The 18813-nt window shown below is 45.9% G+C and overlaps 1 protein-coding gene across 1 annotated transcript in view; it reads left to right on the top strand.

Moving 5' to 3' along the window:
- The first annotated feature begins 473 nt into the window (after positions 1-473).
- LOC137362624 (prolyl endopeptidase-like) overlaps positions 474-18813 on the top strand; it is a 173453-nt gene continuing 155113 nt past the window's right edge. The window contains exon 1 of the mRNA XM_068026980.1: positions 474-618. Coding sequence (XP_067883081.1) covers positions 580-618 — 39 coding nt within the window. The 5' untranslated portion in view covers positions 474-579. The remainder of the gene's footprint in view (positions 619-18813) is intronic.

The following is an 18813-nucleotide window of genomic DNA, read 5'->3' as shown; positions in this document are numbered from 1 at the left end:
AGGCACGAAACGTTAACTTTGTTTCTCTCTCCACAGATACTGCCAGACCTGTTGTGTATTTCCAGCCCTTTTTGCTTTTGTTAAAGGCGTGAAGTTTGTAGGACCTTGCTGTGTACAAATTGGCTGCTGTGTACAAATTGGCTGCTGTGTCGCTCTATTCTGGCAGTCACTATGCTTGGAAAACACTCCATTGGCCGTAAAGCAGTTTCACACGTGCGGAGGATGTGACTGCAGCTACAGAAATGCAAGCTGTTTCCGAGTTTGGGCTGTCAAAGTTACACGCATGTTCTGGGAGATTTTCAGGCTTTGATCTCCAGGGAGGGGGATACCTTCTAATGCTAAGATGAAATACGCCTATCCTGAGTGAGATGATGAAGCTGAGGAAGGATCGGCCTACTCTGACTCAACCTCCGCTCCCCGCCTCTCACTCAGCGAGCACTGGCGGAGCCCACGTGATCCGCGCTCACTTCCGGCAGCGCGCGGCTCGGTGTGGTGTCACCGCGCGGCGGGTGGGGGCGGAGTTTGTCGCGGCTGGAACGGCGGGCGGTTGATGAGGAGAGGCGTGCGTGGGCTCTGATAATGGCTCACCAGTACCCGGAGGCTAAGCGGTTGGACACGGTAAGTGACTGAAGGGGATTTCCACAGGGGAGGCTGCTTCGGGCTCCCGCCCTGATTCAAGCCGACTCCTGCTCCTTTGTTCGGCAACACAACGAATTAAGACTGCAAGGCCGGTGGTTTCCGCGGGGCAGCCTGCACTCTCCTGGGACCAGGGACTGGAGACTTGCTGTATTGATGTGTGCAAAGGGGCGGCGGCGGGGGGAAGAGGAGGTCGGTATTTGCAAAGGGAAGAGGGGGAGGAGTGGGGTGATTGTGGGGAGGGGAGGGATGGGAGTCCGATGGGAGTGGTACTTCGTGAAAGTATCGTATTTGCAGGTTGCTGCCTAGAAGAGTCTCCTGGGTTAGTTAAAGAGCATCCTCTGAAGCAAGGACAGGAAATGTTGAACCCACCCAGCAGGGTCAGTCAGAGAAGGAGACAAGTTTAATGTTTTGTGTGCAACTGCAGACCTGTCTGCTGTGGTTTGCATTGTGCTTTGCCTGTTTTCTCTGTCAATGTCCTTGCTTGGCTTCCCGTGATGGATGGATTATATGCCTACCATCGTGGCCATCAAATTGTACTCAACAAGAGCTCCCTTGTTCGGATTCAGTGGAGAATATGAACAAAGAATAGTAGGCCATTCTGCCCCTCTAGCCTGCTTCGCCATTCGATAAGATCATGGCTGATTTGTATCTCGAATTCCACACTCCCATCTACCCCGATAACCTTTGATTCCCTTTCCTTTACAAACAAGTGTTTCACATTTTAGTTGCACAAAACCATCTATCTGGTGTCTGTTTTTTCCATTCCCCTTAAGCTGCCAAGTTCTTGCTGGATTGAATCATAGAAAATTTAAGGCCAGCTGAAAAATGATCCACCTATTCTAATCCCACCTTCCAGCATTTGGTCCATAGCTCTGCAGCTTACAACATTTGAGGTGCATATCCAGACTCCTTTTGAATGAGTTGATGGTCTCTGCCTCAACTACCCTTTCAGACAGTGAGTTCCAGACCATCACCACCCTCTGGGTGAAAAAGATTTTCTTCATCTCCCCACTAATTTTTCTACCAATCACTTTAAATCTCTACCCCCTTGTCACTGATCTCTCTGCGAAGGTGAATAGACCCTTCACCTCCATTCTATCCAGGCCCCTCAAAATTTTGTATACTTCAATCAGATCTCCCCTCAGTCTTCTCTGTTCCAAGGAAAACAACCCCAGCCTATCCAATCTTTCCTCATAACTGCATTTTTCCAGTCCTGGCAGCATCTTTGTAAATCTCATCTGTGCCCTCTCCAGTGCACTTACATCTTTTCTGTAATGAGGTGACCAGAATTGCACACAGTACTCAGGTTATAGCGTCATAGAGAGATATAACACCGAAACAGGCCCTTCAGCCCACCGAGTCCGTGCCGACCATCAACCACCCATTTATACTTTCTTTTGGGCCTCCTTATCTCGAGAGACAATGGATACGCGCCTGGAGGTGGTCAGTGGTTTGTGAAGCAGCGCCTGGAGTGGCTATAAAGGCCAATTCTGGAGTGACAGGCTCTTCCACAGGTGCTGCAGAGAAATTTGTTTGTTGGGGCTGTTGCACAGTTGGCTCTCCCCTTGCGCCTCTGTCTTTTTTCCTGCCAACTACTAAGTCTCTTCGACTCGCCACAATTTAGCCCTGTCTTTATGGTTGCCCGCCAGCTCTGGCGAATGCTGGCAACTGACTCCCACGACTTGTGATCAATGTCACACGATTTCATGTCGCGTTTGCAGACGTCTTTATAACGGAGACATGGACGGCCGGTGGGTCTGATACCAGTGGCGAGCTCGCTGTACAATGTGTCTTTGGGGATCCTGCCATCTTCCATGCGGCTCACATGGCCAAGCCATCTCAAGCGCCGCTGACTCAGTAGTGTGTATAAGCTGGGGATGTTGGCCGCTTCAAGGACTTCTGTGTTGGCGATATAGTCCTGCCACCTGATGCCAAGTATTCTCCGAAGGCAGCGAAGATGGAATGAATTGAGACGTCACTCTTGGCTGGCATACGTTGTCCAGGCCTCGCTGCCGTAGAGCAAGGTACTGAGGACACAGGCCTGATACACTCGGACTTTTGTGTTCCGTGTCAGTGCGCCATTTTCCCACACTCTCTTGGCCAGTCTGAACATAGCAGTGGAAGCCTTACCCATGCGCTTGTTGATTTCTGCATCTAGAGACAGGTTACTGGTGATAGTTGAGCCTAGGTAGGTGAACTCTTGAACCACTTCCAGAGCGTGGTCGCCAATATTGATGGATGGAGCATTTCTGACATCCTGCCCCATGATGTTCGTTTTCTTGAGGCTGATGGTTAGGCCAAATTCATTGCAGGCAGACGCAAACCTGTCGATGAGACTCTGCAGGCATTCTTCAGTGTGAGATGTTAAAGCAGCATCGTCAGCAAAGAGGAGTTCTCTGATGAGGACTTTCCGTACTTTGGACTTCGCTCTTAGACGGGCAAGGTTGAACAACCTGCCCCCTGATCTTGTGTGGAGGAAAATTCCTTCTTCAGAGGATTTGAACGCATGTGAAAGCAGCAGGGAGAAGAAAATCCCAAAAAGTGTGGGTGCGAGAACACAGCCCTGTTTCACACCACTCAGGATAGGAAAGGGCTCTGATGAGGAGCCACCATGTTGAATTGTGCCTTTCATATTGTCATGGAATGAGGTGATGATACTTAGTAGCTTTGGTGGACATCCGATCTTTTCTAGTAGTCTGAAGAGACCACGTCTGCTGACGAGGTCAAAGGCTTTGGTGAGATCAATGAAAGCAATGTAGAGGGGCATCTGTTGTTCACGGCATTTCTCCTGTATCTGACGAAGGGAGGACAGCATGTCAATAGTCGATCTCTCTGCACGAAAGCCACACTGTGCCTCAGGGTAGACGCGCTCGGCCAGCTTCTGGAGCCTGTTCAGAGCGACTCGAGCAAAGACTTTCCCCACTATGCTGAGCAGGGAGATTCCACGGTAGTTGTTGCAGTCACCGCGGTCACCTTTGTTTTTATAGAGGGTGATGATGTTGGCATCGCGCATGTCCTGGGGTACTGCTCCCTCGTCCCAGCACAGGCATAGCAGTTCATGTAGTGCTGAGAGTATAGCAGGCTTGGCACTCTTGATTATTTCAGGGGTAATGCTGTCCTTCCCAGGGGCTTTTCCGCTGGCTAGGGAATCAATGGCATCACTGAGTTCCGATTTGGTTGGCTGTATGTCCAGCTCATCCATGACTGGTAGAGGCTGGGCTGCATTGAGGGCAGTCTCAGTGACAGCATTCTCCCTGGAGTACAGTTCTAGGTAGTGCTCAACCCAGCGGTCCATCTGTTTGCGTTGGTCGGTGATTATGTCCCCCGATTTAGATTTGAGGGGGGTGATCTTCTTGATGGTTGGCCCAAGAGCTCTCTTCATGCCATCATACATTCCTCTGATGTTTCCGGTGTCTGAGGCCAGCTGAATATGACTGCATAGGTGTTGCCAGTAGTCGTTTGCGCAACGCCTAGCTGTTCTTTGTGCAGTACTTCTGGCTGCTTTATACTAATCTAATACTTTATACTAATCCTACATTAATCCCACCTTCCCTCAATTCTCCTACCACCTACCTACACGAGGGGCAATTTTTACAATGGCCAATTTACCTATGAACCTGCAAGTCTTTTGGCATGTGGGAAGAAGCAGGAGCACCCGGAGGAAACCCACGCGGTCACAGGGAGAACTTGCAAACTCCACACAGGCAGTACCCAGAACCGAACCCGGGTCGCTGGAGCTGTGAGGCTGCAGTGCTAGCCACTGTGCCGTCCCAGTTGTGGCCAAGCCAATGAGTTATACAGTTCCAGCTTAACCTCCCTGCTCTTCTATTCTGTACCTTGGCTAATAAAGGAAAGGATTCCATCTGCCTTCTTAACCACCTTATCGGCCTGCCCTATCTTCAGGGATCTGTGGGCATTCACTCCAAGGTCCCTTACTTCCTCTACCATTCTCAGTGTTTTCCCATTAATCATGTATTCCCATGCCTTTGCCTTGTTTGACCTCCCCAAATGCATCGCCTGACACTTTTCCAAGTTAAGTTCCATTTGCCGCTTTTCTGCCCATCTGACCAGACCATCAATATCTTCCTGCAGCCTACAGCTATTCTCCTCACTATCTACCACATGGCCAGTCTTTGTGTCATCCGCAAACTTCTTGATCACGTCCCCTACATTTACGTCCAAAACGTTAATATAACCGCAAAAGGTAGGGGACCCAGTACGGAGCCTTGCGGAATGCCACTGGAAACAGCCCTCCAGTTGCTAAAACAGCCGTCAACAATTACCATTTGTTTCCTGCCACTGAGCCAGTTTTGTATCCACCTTGCTGCATTTCCCTGGATCCCATGGGATTTAATTTATTTACTCAGTCTGCCATGTGGGACCTTGTCAAAAGCCATGTAGACTGCATCAACTGCACAACCCTCATCTAAATTGGACCAATCTAAAACGAGGAATCAAGAGGGCTAAAAGGGGTCATGAAATATCTTTAGCAAACAGGGTTAAGGAAAATCCCAAAGCCTTTTATTCATATATAAGGAGCAAGAGGGTAACTAGAGAAAGGATTGGCCCACTCAAGGACAAAGGAGGAAAGTTATGCTTGAGTCAGAGAAAATGGGTGAGATTCTAAACGAGTACTTTGCATCGGTATTCACCGAGGAGAGGGACATGACGGATGTTGAGGTTAGGGACAGATGTTTGATTACTCTAGGTCAAGTCGGCATAAGGAGGGAGGAAGTGTTGGGTATTCTAAAAGGCATTAAGGTGGACAAGTCCCCAGGTCCGGATGGGATCTATCCCAGGTTACTGAGGGAAGCGAGAGAGGAAATAGCTGGGGCCTTAACAGATATCTTTGCAGCATCCTTAAACACGGGTGAGGTCCCGGAGGACTGGAGAATTGCTAATGTCCCCTTGTTTAAGAAGGGTAGCAGGGAAAATCCAGGTAATTATAGACCGGTGAGCCTGACGTCTGTGGTAGGGAAGCTGCTGGAGAAGATACTGAGGGATCGGATCTATTCCCATTTGGAAGAAAATGGGCTTATCAGTGATAGGCAACGTGGTTTTGTGCAGGGAAGGTCATGTCTTACCAACTTAATAGAATTCTTTGAGGAAGTGACAAAGTTGATTGATGAGGGAAGGGCTCATGTCATATGCATGGACTTCAGTAAGGCGTTTGATAAGGTTCCCCATGGTAGGCTGGTGGAGAAAGTGATGTTGCATGGGGTCCAGGGTGTACTAGCTAGATGGATAAAGAACTGGCTGGGCAACAGGAGACAGAGAGTAGTAGTGGAAGGGAGTTTCTCAAAATGGAGACGTGTGACCAGTGGTGTTCCACAGGGATCCGTGCTGGGACCACTGTTGTTTGTGATATACATAAATGATTTGGAGGAAAGTATAGGTGGTCTAATTAGCAAGTTTGCAGACAACACTAAGATTGGTGGAGTAGCAGATAGTGAAGGGGACTGTCAGAGAATACAGCAGAATATAGATAGACTGGAGAGTTGGGCAGAGAAATGGCAGATGGAGTTCAATCAGGGCAAATGCGAGGTGATGCATTTTGGAAGATCCAATTCAAGAGTGAACTATACAGTAAATGGAAAAGTCCTGGGGAAAATTGATGTACAGAGAGATTTGGGTGTTCAGGTCCATTGTTCCCTGAAGGTGGCAACGCAGGTCAATAGAGTGGTCAAGAAGGCATACGGCATGCTTTCCTTCATCGGACGGGGTATTGAGTACAAGAGTTGGCAGGTCATGTTACAGTTGTATAAGACTTTGGTTCGGCCAAATTTGGAATACTACGTGCAGTTCTGGTCGCCACATTACCAAAAGGATGTGGATGCTTTGGAGAGGGTGCAGAGGAGGTTCACCAGGATGTTGCCTGGTATGGAGGGCGCTAGCTATGAAGAGAGGTTGAGTAGATTAGGATTATTTTCATTAGAAAGATGGAGGTTGAGGGGGGACCTGATTGAGGTGTACAAAATCATGAGAGGTATAGACAGGCTGGATAGCAAGAAGCTTTTTCCCGGAGTGGGGGATTCAATTACTAGGGGTCACGAGTTCAAAGTGAGAGGGGAAAAATTTAGGGGGGATATGCGTGGAAAGTTCTTTACGCAGAGGGTGGTGGGTGCCTGGAACGCGTTGCCAGCGGAGGTGGTAGACGCGGGCACGATAGCATCTTTTAAGATGTATCTGGACAGATACATGAATGGGCAGGAAGCAAAGAGATACAGACCCTTAGAAAATAGGCGACAGGTTTAGATAGAGGATCTGGATTGGCGCAGGCTTGGAGGGCTGAAGGGCCTGTTCCTGTGCTGTAATTTTATTTGTTCTATCTTCCTTGTTGCTTCAAAAAATTCGATCAAGTTGGTCAAGCAAGATCTTCCCTTAAATCCATGCTGACTATCCTTGATTAACCTGTGCCTTTCTAAGTGACAGTTTATTCTGTCTCTTAGAATAGATTCCAATAATTTGCCCACTACTGAGGTTAGACTGACCGGCCTGTAATTACTCGGTCTATCCTTCGCTCCTTTTTTAAACAGAGGTACGTTAGCAATTCTCCAATCCTGCGGCCCCACACCTGTATCCAGTGAGGACTAGAAAATGATGGTCAGACTCTCTGCTATTTCCTGTCACTTCTTTTAACAGCCAAGGATACATTTCATTTGGCCCTGGTGATTTATCAACTTTCAAGAATGCTAACCCCATTTATACTTCCTGTCTCCCTATGTTTATCACATCCAATACTTCACACTCTTCCTCCTTAACTACAATATCTGCATCGTCCCCCTCTTTTGTGAAGACAGATGCAAAGTATTCATATGCAAAGAACCATACCAATATCTTCCGCTCCTACACATAGGTTACCTTTTTGGTCTTTTATGGGCCCTACTCTCTCCTCAGTTTTTCTCTTACTCTTAATGTATTGATAAAACATCTTTGGGTTCACCTTGATTTTGCTTGCCAATATTCTTTCATGCCCTCTTTGTTTTCCTAGTTTCCTTTTTGATTTCACCCCTCCGCTTTCTATACTCCCCTTGGCTTTCTGTAGTAGAGTTCTCGGTGTCAGACATAAACTTTCCTTTTCTGCCTTATCTTACCCTGTAGGCTCTTTGATGTCCATGGGGTTCTAGATTTGGCTGCCTCACCCTTTTTCTTTGTGGGAACAGGTTTCTCCTGATCCCCTTGAATCTCCCCTTTGAATGCCTCCCACTGTTCTGACACTGATTTACCTTCAAGTAGCTGTTTCCAGTCCACTTTTGCTAAATCACTCCTCTGTTAGTAAAATTGGCCATGCCCCAGTTGAGAACTCTGACTCCTGTTCTATCTCTGTCCTTTTCCATAATTGTTGAAACTGACTGAATTAAAATCACTACCACCAAAATGCTCTCCCACTGCCACTCCTTCCACCTGCCCATCGTCATTTCCTAAAACTAAGTCTAAAACTGCACTCTGTCTTGTTGCATTTGCTACATACTGTCCAAAAAAGTTCTGAATGCACCTCAAGAATTCTGCTCCCTCAATTCCTTTCACACTAAAACTATCCCAGTTAATATTGGGGTAATTAAAATCCCCTACTATTACTGCCCTATTGTTCTTGCACTTCTCGGATTGTTTGACAAATTCTAGTCAATTTATCAGTGAGTAACTGAGCCGTACGAACAATGAAGGTCCTAGATATGATCATTGGTCAATTCTAAGCTAAAGATCACAGCTGAGATGCCAGTGTGTGCATTAAAATTTGCTTCAGTGCCAGGTTTGTTCAGGGAAACATCTGCCAAGATTGCTGCCCCTGGAGTGACTTATGCAGGAATTGTGCAAATATGGATGGTTGTTCACTTTGGCAGGAAGAATAAAAAAGCAGAGTAGTTCTTAAACACAGAACGACAGCAGAATTCCCAGGTGCAGAAGGATCTAGGTGTTCTAGTGCGTGAATCACGAAAGTTAGTATGCAGGTACAGCAGGTAATAAAGAAGGCTAATGGAATGCTATCCTTTATTATGAGAGGAATTGAAAGTAAAAGTATGTTATGCTTCATTTATACAGGGCAGTGGTGAGACCACATCTCGAATACTGTTTGCAGTTTTGGTTTCCTTATTTAAGGAAGGATATAAATGCGTTGGAGATGGTTCAGAGGAGGTTTACTAGGTTGATACCTGGAATAAGCGGGTTGTCTTATGAGGAAAGGTTGGACTGACTGGGCTTGTTTTCACTGGAGTTTGGAAGAGTGAGGGGAGACTTGATTGAAGTATATAACATCCTGAACGATCTTGACAAGGTGGATGTGGAAAGGATGTTTCCTCTTGTGAGTGAGTCCAGAACTAGGGAGCATTGTTTTAAATTTAGGGGTCGCCATTTTAGGACAAAGATGAGGAGGACATTTTTCTCTGAGGGTTGTGTGACTTTGGAACTCTGCCTTAGAAGGTGGTGGAGGCAGGGTCATTGAATATTTTTAAGATGGAGATAGATAGATTCTTGTTAGGCAAGGAAGTCAAAGGTTATCGGGGGTAGATGGGAGTGGAAATCGAGATACACAGATCAGCCATAATCTTATTGAATGGCGGAGCAGGCTAGAGGGGCCAAATGGCCTACTTCTGCTCCTAGTTCGTATGGATGCTGGGTGAGGGCAGATTGGATTTGGGGTTGATGCATCTCACTGTTGTCCTTGCTCTCATAGCTCATATTGAACAATGACTACTTTGTAAAGTAGCTGATCATTCAACTGTACTGAAGTGAAGAGTCAAAACGGAGTGATTGTGGTGCGGGGGTAGTGGAAGATAAAATCTTGATTTGTAAAGTTAAAGGAATAATTCAGATGCTAATGAGTTGGAATGATGTGTGCTTGTATGATGTGAAATAGTTGATAAATACATTCAGTTGAAAGAAGCCAGGCAGCTAGCTGATTTTGATAAAATGCTTTTGATAAAATAAAATTTGATAATTGTTTGACAGCAAGATTTTTAACAGGACCAAAACTGGGAAATGAGCATTAATATATGTAAAAATAGTGCAATTCACAACCTCATGAGACCCAAAGCATTTTGCATTAAAAAGTTTTAAAATGTAGACACCGTTGAAAGATATTAATTTCATAAAAGCCATACTAGTGTATTTTTTCATGGATAAGAAAGTGGTTAATGTCAGAACTGAAGAAAATGAAAAATGCAGCAAGTTTATTTCCTGGTCTATAGTGTCAGAAGTATTTCTATTGTAATGTTAGAGGGATTGAGTGGCATTGTAACAATCACCATGGAATCTGCCTTTAAATCTGCATTAGACATAAATTTCCAAAGTTCTCTTGATTAGGGAACTGCACCATTGGATTGAAAAATTGCAACTGTCACTCCATTATTTAAGATGACAGTCAGCATAGACTTGTTAAGTGAAGGTCATGTCTGACTAGCTTGATTGAACTTTTTGTAGAGGTAACAAGGAGAGTTGATGAGGGTAGCACGTTTGTAATTTACATAGATTTTAGCAAGGCTTTTGACAAGGTCCCACACAGCAGACTGGTCAGCAAAGTACGTCCATGGGAAAGTGGCAAGTTGGATCCAAAATTGGCTCAGTGGCAGGAAACAAAAGTAACGGTTGACAAGTGTTTTTGTGACTGGAAGGCTGTTTCCATTAGGGTTCCCTAGGGTTCAGTACTAGGTTCTTTGCTTTTCGTATTCTATATCAATGATTTAGACTTGAAAGTAGGGGGTATAATTAAGACATTTGCAGATATAAAAATTGGCCATGTGGTTGATGGGGAAAAAAGCTCTAGACTGCAAGAAGATGGTTAGGTGGACATCAAAGTGGCAAATGGAATTCAATCGGGTAAGTAGTGTAATGCATTTGGGGAGGGCAAACAATATAAGGGAATATACAAATGGTAGGATTCTGAAAAGTTTAGAGGAACAGAGGGACCTTGGGGTGCATGTCCACAGATCCCTGATGGTAGCACGATGGGTAGATAAGATGGTTAAGAAGGCATACAGGATATTTTAGCTGAGGCGTAGAGTATGACAGGGAGGTTATGCTAGAACTGTTCAAAGCACTATTTAGTTAGTAGCTAGAGTACAGTGTGTACAGTTCTGGTCACTGCCTTGTAGGAAGGATGTGGTTGTGCTAGAGAGGGTACAGAGGAGATTTACAAGGATGCCACCAGGAGTGGAGAATTTTAGCTATGAGGGAAGATTGGATAGGCTGTGTTGTTTTCTTTGGAAGAGAGGAAGTTGAGGCAGGATTTAATTGAGGTGTATAAAATTGAGGGGCCTAGATAGAGTGGATAGGAAGGATCTATTTCTCTTTGCAGAGAGATAACCAGGGGTCATAGGCTTAAAGTAATTGGCAGAAGGGTTAGCGGGCAGTTGAGAAATGTTTCTCCTAGAGGGTAGTGTGGTCTGAAACTCACTGTCTGAAAGGGTGGTAGAGGCAGAAACCCTCATATTTAAAAGTACTTAGATATGCACTTGAGATGCTGTAAACTACAAAGCTATAGATCAGGAGCTATAAAGTGGGATTAGGCTGCATAGCTCTTTTCTGGCCAGCACAAACATGATGGAATGAATGATCTCCTTCTGGGCTGTAAGTCTCTCGAATTCTATAGGGGAGTGAGAAAGAAGCCAAATAACTACAGATTGTTGGAGAACTGGGGTTGGGGGGAGGCGGGGGTTGTGGGTGGGGTGCTACAGGAATCTGTCATTAGGGACAGTGTGACTGAGTACTTGACCAAGTATGATCTGATACTGGGAGAGTCAGCAGGGATTTGTAAAAGGTAGGTCATGCCTGACTAATCTAGTTGAAATTTTTGAGCTGGTTACTAACATGGTGGATAAGGGTACCTGTTGAGGTCCTGTTGAGCCGGCGACCAGCAACACCAACAGCAAAGCTCAGATCCCAGTGGAGGAAAATAGGTCGATCGCTAAGACTCTACATTCATCGGATGGACCCGCAGGGCGGCAAGGGACCAGCTTTCCTCGCCAGGTGGCGGATTGTAAGCCAGGATCCCAACACCGGCCGGAGCGCATTTCCTGGGCCCTAAACCGATGGTGACCACGAGCGCAGCGTCAGCCTGAAGGACGCCGACATTGAGGAGGCCGTCCTCGCACCATCTTCCCCCCAGCACCCCCTCGCACCCCGCTCCCCCTTCCCTTCCCCCCCTTGCACTCCCATGCACCCCTTTTCTCCCCTTGGGGCCCTCCCCCGTAACTGTAGAGGAGCAAAGAAATGTAGAGAGCAAACAAATCACTAAGAGCTAGTGCACAGATACAAAAAGTAATCAATAAGGCTAATGAAATGTTGACCATTATCTCGAGGGTTGGAATTTAATGGGGAAGAAGTGATATTTCAATTGTATCCCATTTGGAGTAATGCATTCAGTTCTCAGCACTGTACCTTAAGAAAGATATATATCCTTGAAGGAGTTATAGTGCAAATTCACCTGAATGATTCTGGGTTTGAAGAGCTAGATTATGAGTACAGGTTGCACAAATTTTTTGTTTGGAAGATTGTGATCTAATTTTGGTCTTTAAAATGACAAAGATTTGATAGAATCGATCAAATTCCATTCAGTCAGAAAGTCAGTAGGATTGAGAAATTATTTCCTGTAGTGGATGTCATCCAGAGCTTGGGGCCATAATGTTAAGGTTAAAGCTAAGCCATTCAAGAGCGAAATCAGGAAGCACTTTTTCACACAAATTGTAGTAGAAATATGAAACTCTTCCACCAAGAGGCTGTGGATGCTGCATCAATTGAAATTTTCAAGACTAAGACTGATGGATTTTTTTTATTAGGAAATAGTATCAAGGGATATGGATGAAAGGTTGGTAAATGCAGTTGAGGTACAAATCGGACATGATCTGTTTGGTGGCACAAGCTTGAGGGGCTGAATGGCCTACTCCTGTTCCATGTGTTACAAATAGATATTTGAAACAAAAATAGGAAAAGTAGGAAACAGAACAAGTCATTCAGCATCTGTGCAAAGAAGGAACAGTTAGTGTTTCAGATTTGCGCCCTGAAATTCAACACAGAAAAGTGTGTGGGGTGATGCATTTTGGTGGGAAGAATGAGGTGAGATAGTAGATGCTAAATTGTACAATTTTAATGGGAGTGCCGAAAGAGAGACACCTGGGGGTGTTTGTGCACAAGTCTTTGAAAGTGTCAAGACAGGTTCATAAAATATATAGGATCCTGGGCCAAAAGCATAAGAGTACAAAAACCAGGAAGTTATGCCAAACCTATGTAAAACACTAGTTTGACCCTTGCCAGAGTATTATGTCTACTTCCGGGCACTACACTTTAGGAAGGACCTGAAGGCTTTGGAGAGGGTACAGAGATAAGGAATTAGTTAAGTGGATAGACTAGAGAAGCTGGGGTTGTTCTCGTTAGAGCAGAGAATGTTAAAAGGAGATTTGATAGAGGTGTTTAAAAGCATAGTGTTTAGATAAAGTGGTACTGTTTCCAATGACAGAAGAAGGCACAGATTTAGGGTGATTGGTAAAAGAATCTTAGAGAACATGAATGGCTAGAATTTGGAATGCACTGCCTGATGGGTTAGTGGGTACAGATTCAAGAGTAGCCTTCAAAAAGGTATAACAACAACAAATTAAATTTGTATAGTGCCTTTAATGTAATAAAACATCCCAAGGTGTTTCACAGGAACATTATAAAACAAATTATGACAGAGCCACATAAGGAGATATTGGGTCAGATGAAAAAAGGCTTGGTCAAATAGGTAGGTTTAAAGGAGGAAAGCGAAGTAGAGAGTGTTGGGATGTTCCAGAGCTTAGGGCCTAGGCAACTGAAGGCATGGCCACCAGTGGTGGAGTGATTTAAATCAGGGATGTTCGAGACCAGAATTAGAGGAGTGCAGATATCTGAAGGTTGTGGGGCTGGAGTAGATTACAGAGGTGCAGTGGGAGGTTGCAAGGCCATGGAGGCATTTAAATGAGAATTTTTAAATCAAGACTTTGCTTGCCTGGGAGCCAGTATAGCTCAGTGAGCACAGGGGTAATAGGTGAACGGGACTTGGTGTAAATTAAGACACGGGCAGTAGAGTTTTGTATGACCTCAAGTTTACGGAGGGTGGAATGTGGAAGATCAGCCATGGGTGAGTGGAATAGTGAAGTCTAGAGGTAGCAAAGGTATGGATGAGGGTTTCAGCAGCAGATGAGCTGAGATAGGGGCAAAGTCGAGCCATGTTATAGAGGTGCAAATAGGCAGTCTTAGTGATGGCACGAATATGAAGTCAGAAGCTCATCTCTGGGTCAAATTTAACACCAAGGTTGCGAACAGACTGGCTTAGTCTCTCCGATTGTTGCCAGGGAAAGGGCGAAGTCAGTAGCTACAGAACGGAGCTTGGCTTGGGGACCGAAAACAATGGCTTCAGTCTTCCCAACATTTAATTGTAGGAAGTTTCTGCTCATCCAGTAATGGAAGTTGGATAAGCAGTCTGATAGTTTTCACATGTACGCTGACGACACTCAGCTCTACCTCCACCACCACCTCTCTCTCTTCCTCCACTGTTGATAAACTAACACTGTGCTTTCAGAAGATGTCACCGAGGGATAGCATGTAGATGAGAAATGGGATGGGGCCAAAGATAGATTCTTGGGAGACACAGAGGTAATGGTGCAGGAACAGGAAAAGCAGCCATTGCAAGTGATACTCTGGCTGTGATTTAGATAGATAACAATGGGACCAAGGTGAGAGCAGTCCCAACTAGCTGGACAAAAGTGGTAAAATGTTAGAGGAGGATGGTGCAGTCACCCATGTCAAAGGCTGCCAATAGATCGAGAAGGACGCGGAGGGAATGTTTATCTTTGTTACAGTCACATAGGTTGTCATTTGTGACTTTGATAGCTGTTATGGTACTGTGGCATGGCCGGAAACCTGATTGGAGGGATTCAAACATGGAGTTTCAGAAAAGATGGTAATGGATTTGGGAGGCAACAACATGTTAAAGGACTTGAGAGAGGAAAGGAAGGTTGGAAAAGTGATGGTTTACAAGGCGGGTGGGGTCGAGGGTTTTTTATTTGAGGAGAGTGGCGATGGCGGCATATTTAAGGGAGTGAGGGACAACAGCTGAAGAGAGAGAGAGCTATTAACAATATCAGCTAACATTGGGACGAAGAGGGGAAGGTGGGTGGTCAGCAGTTAATTGTGAATAGAATTGAGGGAACAGGAGGTGGGTCTCGTGGACAAGATGAGCTCAGAGAGGGTGTGAGGGGAGATAGAAGAGAAACTAGAGAAAGATGTGAGTTCAGGACTCGGGCGGGGGCAGCATAAGACAGAGTTTGGCTCGGTGGGCTAGTGGAAGGGAGGGACCACACAGAGGCAACTGATTACGCATTCTCGATCTTAATGATAAAAGTCCATGAGCTCCTTGCACTTATTTTTGGAGGCGAGGGGAGAGGGCTTTAAGACGGTGTGCAGCAGAGAAAAGAAGTCGGGATGATGCAGACCAGAGCAGGACCTGATGGTGTTTTAAGTATACCAGCCAGATCTGGCAGTGGATGGCTAAGCTAGTTGTCTGCCATATGCTTTCAAGTCTGCATCTCATGGACTTTAGGGAGCAGAGATGAGGGTTTTACCAGGGAGAATGGCCAGGGTCAGAGAGAATATAATGTTTTTATTAGGGACTAGGGCATCAAAGGTGGAGGTAAGGGTGCAGTTGAGCAAATCAGTAGCTGCAGGAATATTATGGCGACGGGAGGGCCAGAGGCTGGACAGTTGGGATATTGTAAGTGAATTGGGGAATAGTTTTTTCAGAGACGGCTGCAGAAGGAAGTAGGATTGGGGCTTGGAAGGGGGATGTGGATATTGAGCGATACTGGATAATGAGCAATACAAGCTAGTGATCAGAGGTGGCCTTATCTGTAAGACTGTGTTTGCTGACAGCACAACCACTAGGTGACGCAGTTCTGGCACGTGTGCAAATGCAGCTTCATCGACTAAAACATCATTGTCTGAGACGTCTCGGGCAGCTGCCAGTAATAAAGATGGCACTGCTGAATTTGCCCCAAAAAGCGAATTGAACCCAAACCCTCGCACCCCTCAATGGCCACGATTGCCGCTTCCATCCCAACATTCCCCACTCCCTCCCAAGATCGTCACCTCAATCGCCACATTCAGTTTCCCACTCCCTCCTGCGCCCATTTCTCGCCATTTCCTCTCGCCACTCCTGACTGCTCCGGGCGGTGTGGCGGGGAGCGGGAGAACAGCGGGATGGAGTAGTGAGCAGTTGAACGGCGAAGAGAAGTGGCGACAGCAGGAGGGAGTGGGAAACTGAATGCGGCAATTGGGGCGGTGATTGCAAGGGGTGGGGTACTGTTGAGGGGAATGGAAGGGGGGAAGGAAGTGGCGATCACAACCATTGAGGGGCAAGGCAACGCTCGGACTTCATTATCTCTGATGTCATCACATGGTGATGTCAGTGCTTGGATTCATACTAGCAAGCTGGCAAATGTTCGGACACACAGATGACGTCGGCGATCACTCTGCGCATGCTCTGCGTTGTCAGGAGACACTCCGTATCTGTTATTCATATGATGGGACAAGCAAGACCACGTGAGATTAGAATTAGAACATTACAGCGCAGTACAGGCCCTTCGGCCCTCGATGTTGCGCCGACCTGTGAAACCATCTGACCTACAGTATTCCATTTTCATCCATATGGCTATCCAATGACCACTTAAATGCCCTTAAAGTTGGCGAGTCTACTACTGTTGCAGGCAGGGCGTTCCATGCCCCTACTACTCTCTGAGTAAAGAAACTACCTCTGACATCTGTCCTATATCTATCACCCCTCAACTTAAAGCTATGTCCCCTCGTGTTTGCCATCACTATCCGAGGAAAAAGACTCTCACTATCCACCCTATCTAACCCTCTGATTATCTTATATGTCTCTATTAAGTCACCTCTCCTCCTCCTTCTCTCCAACGAAAACAACCTCAAGTCCCTCAGCCTTTCCTCGTAAGACCTTCCCTCCATACCAGGCAACATCCTAGTAAATCTCCTCTGCACCCTTTCCATAGCTTCCACAACCTTCCTATAATGCGGTGACCAGAACTGCACTCAATACTCCAGGTGCGGTCTCTCCAGAGTTTTGTACAGCTGCAGCATGACCTCGTGGCTCCGAAACTCGGTCCCCCTACTAATAAAAGCTAACACGCCATATGCCTTCTTAACAGCCCTATTAACCTGGGTAGCAACCTTCAGGGATTTATGCACCTGGACACCAAGATCTCTCTGTTCATCTGCACTACCAAGAATCTTCCCATTAGCCCAGTACTCTGCATTCCTGTTACTCCTTCCAAAGTGAATCACCTCGCACTTTTCCGCATTAAACTCCATTTGCCATCTCTCAGCCCAGCTCTGCAGCATATCTATGTCCCTCTGTACCCTACAACATCCTTCAGCACTATCCGCAACTCCACCGACCTTAGTGTCATCCGCAAATTTACTAACCCACCCTTCTACACCCTCTTCCAGGTCATTTATAAAAATGACAAACAGCAGTGGCCCCAAAACAGATCCTTGCGGTACACCACTAGTAACTAAACTCCAGGATGAACATTTGCCATCAACCACCACCCTCTGTCTTCTTTCAGCTAGCCAATTTCTGATCCAAAGCTCTAAATCACCTTCAACCCCATACTTCCGTATTTTCTGCAATAGCCTACCATGGGGAACCTAATCAAACGCCTTACTGAAATCCATATACACCACATCCACTGCTTTACCCTCATCCACCTGTTTGGTCACCTTCTCGAAAAACTCAATAAGGTTTGTGAGGCACGACCTACCCATCACAAAACCGTGCTGACTATCGCTAAAGAACTTATTCTTTTCAAGATGATAAATCCTGTCTCTTATAACCTTTTCCAACATTTTACCCACAACCGAAGTAAGGCTCACAGGTCTATAATTACCAGGGGTGTCTCTACTCCCCTTCTTGAACAAGAGGACAACATTTGCTATCCTCCAGTCTTCCGGCACTATTCCTGTCGACAATGACGACATAAAGATCAAGGACAAAGGCTCTGCAATCTCCTCCCTAGCTTCCCAGAGAATCCGAGGATAAATCCCATCTGGCCCAGGGGACTTATCTATTTTCACACTTTCCAAAATTGATAACACCTCCTCCTTGTGAACCTCAATCCCATCTAGCCTAGTAGCCTGAATCTCAGTATTCTCCTCGACAACATTTTCTTTCTCTACTGTAAATACTGACGCAAAATATTCATTTAACACTTCCCCTACCTCCTGATTCCACACACAACTTCCCACTACTATCCTTGATTGGCCCTAATCTAATTCTAGTCATTCTTTTATTCCTGATATACCTATAGAAAGCCTTAGGGTTTTCCCTGATCCTATCCGCCAATGACTTCTCGTGTCCTCTCCTTGCTCTTCTTAGCTCTCTCTTTAGATCCTTCCTGGCTAGCTTGTAACTCTCAAGCGCCCTAACTGAGCCTTCACGTCTCATCCTAACATAAGCCTCCTTCTTCCTCTTGACAAGCGCTTCAACTTCTTTAGTAAACCACGGCTCCCTCGCTCGACAACTTCCTCCCTGCCTCACAGGTACATACTTATCAAGGACACGCAGTAGCTGCTCCTTGAATAAGCTCCACATTTCGATTGTTCCCATCCCCTGCAGTTTCCTTTCCCATCCTACGCATCCTAAATCTTGCCTAATCGCATCATAATTTCCTTTCCCCCAGCTATAATTTTTGCCCTGCGGTATATACCTGTCCCTGCCCATCGCTAAGGTAAACCTAACCGAATTGTGATCACTATCACCAAAGTGCTCACCTACATCTAAATCTAACACCTGGCCGGGTTCATTACCCAGTACCAAATCCAATGTGGTATCGCCCCTGGTTGGCCTGTCGACATACTGTGTCAGAAAACCCTCCTGCACACACTGGACAAAAACTGACCCATCTAAAGTACTCGAACTATAGTATTTCCAGTCGATATTTGGAAAGTTAAAGTCCCCCATAACAAGGTCAAGCTGGTGGCCATGAATATGGAATGGTGAGTTTACATGGAGGGAGAGATTTGGGGAGGACAAGAGGCAAGAGGACATGAGTTGAGATGGAGGTTGAAATCTCTGAGGATGAGAAGCCATTTGATGCAGATGCTGAGGGAGGAAAGTAGTGAAGACATCTCAGTGAAAAGGTTTTTATTGTA

The sequence above is a fragment of the Heterodontus francisci genome, chromosome 3 (assembly GCF_036365525.1).
Source record: "Heterodontus francisci isolate sHetFra1 chromosome 3, sHetFra1.hap1, whole genome shotgun sequence".
Classification (NCBI taxonomy): Eukaryota; Metazoa; Chordata; class Chondrichthyes; order Heterodontiformes; family Heterodontidae; genus Heterodontus; species Heterodontus francisci.
This window is presented reverse-complemented; position numbering and strand designations above follow the sequence as displayed.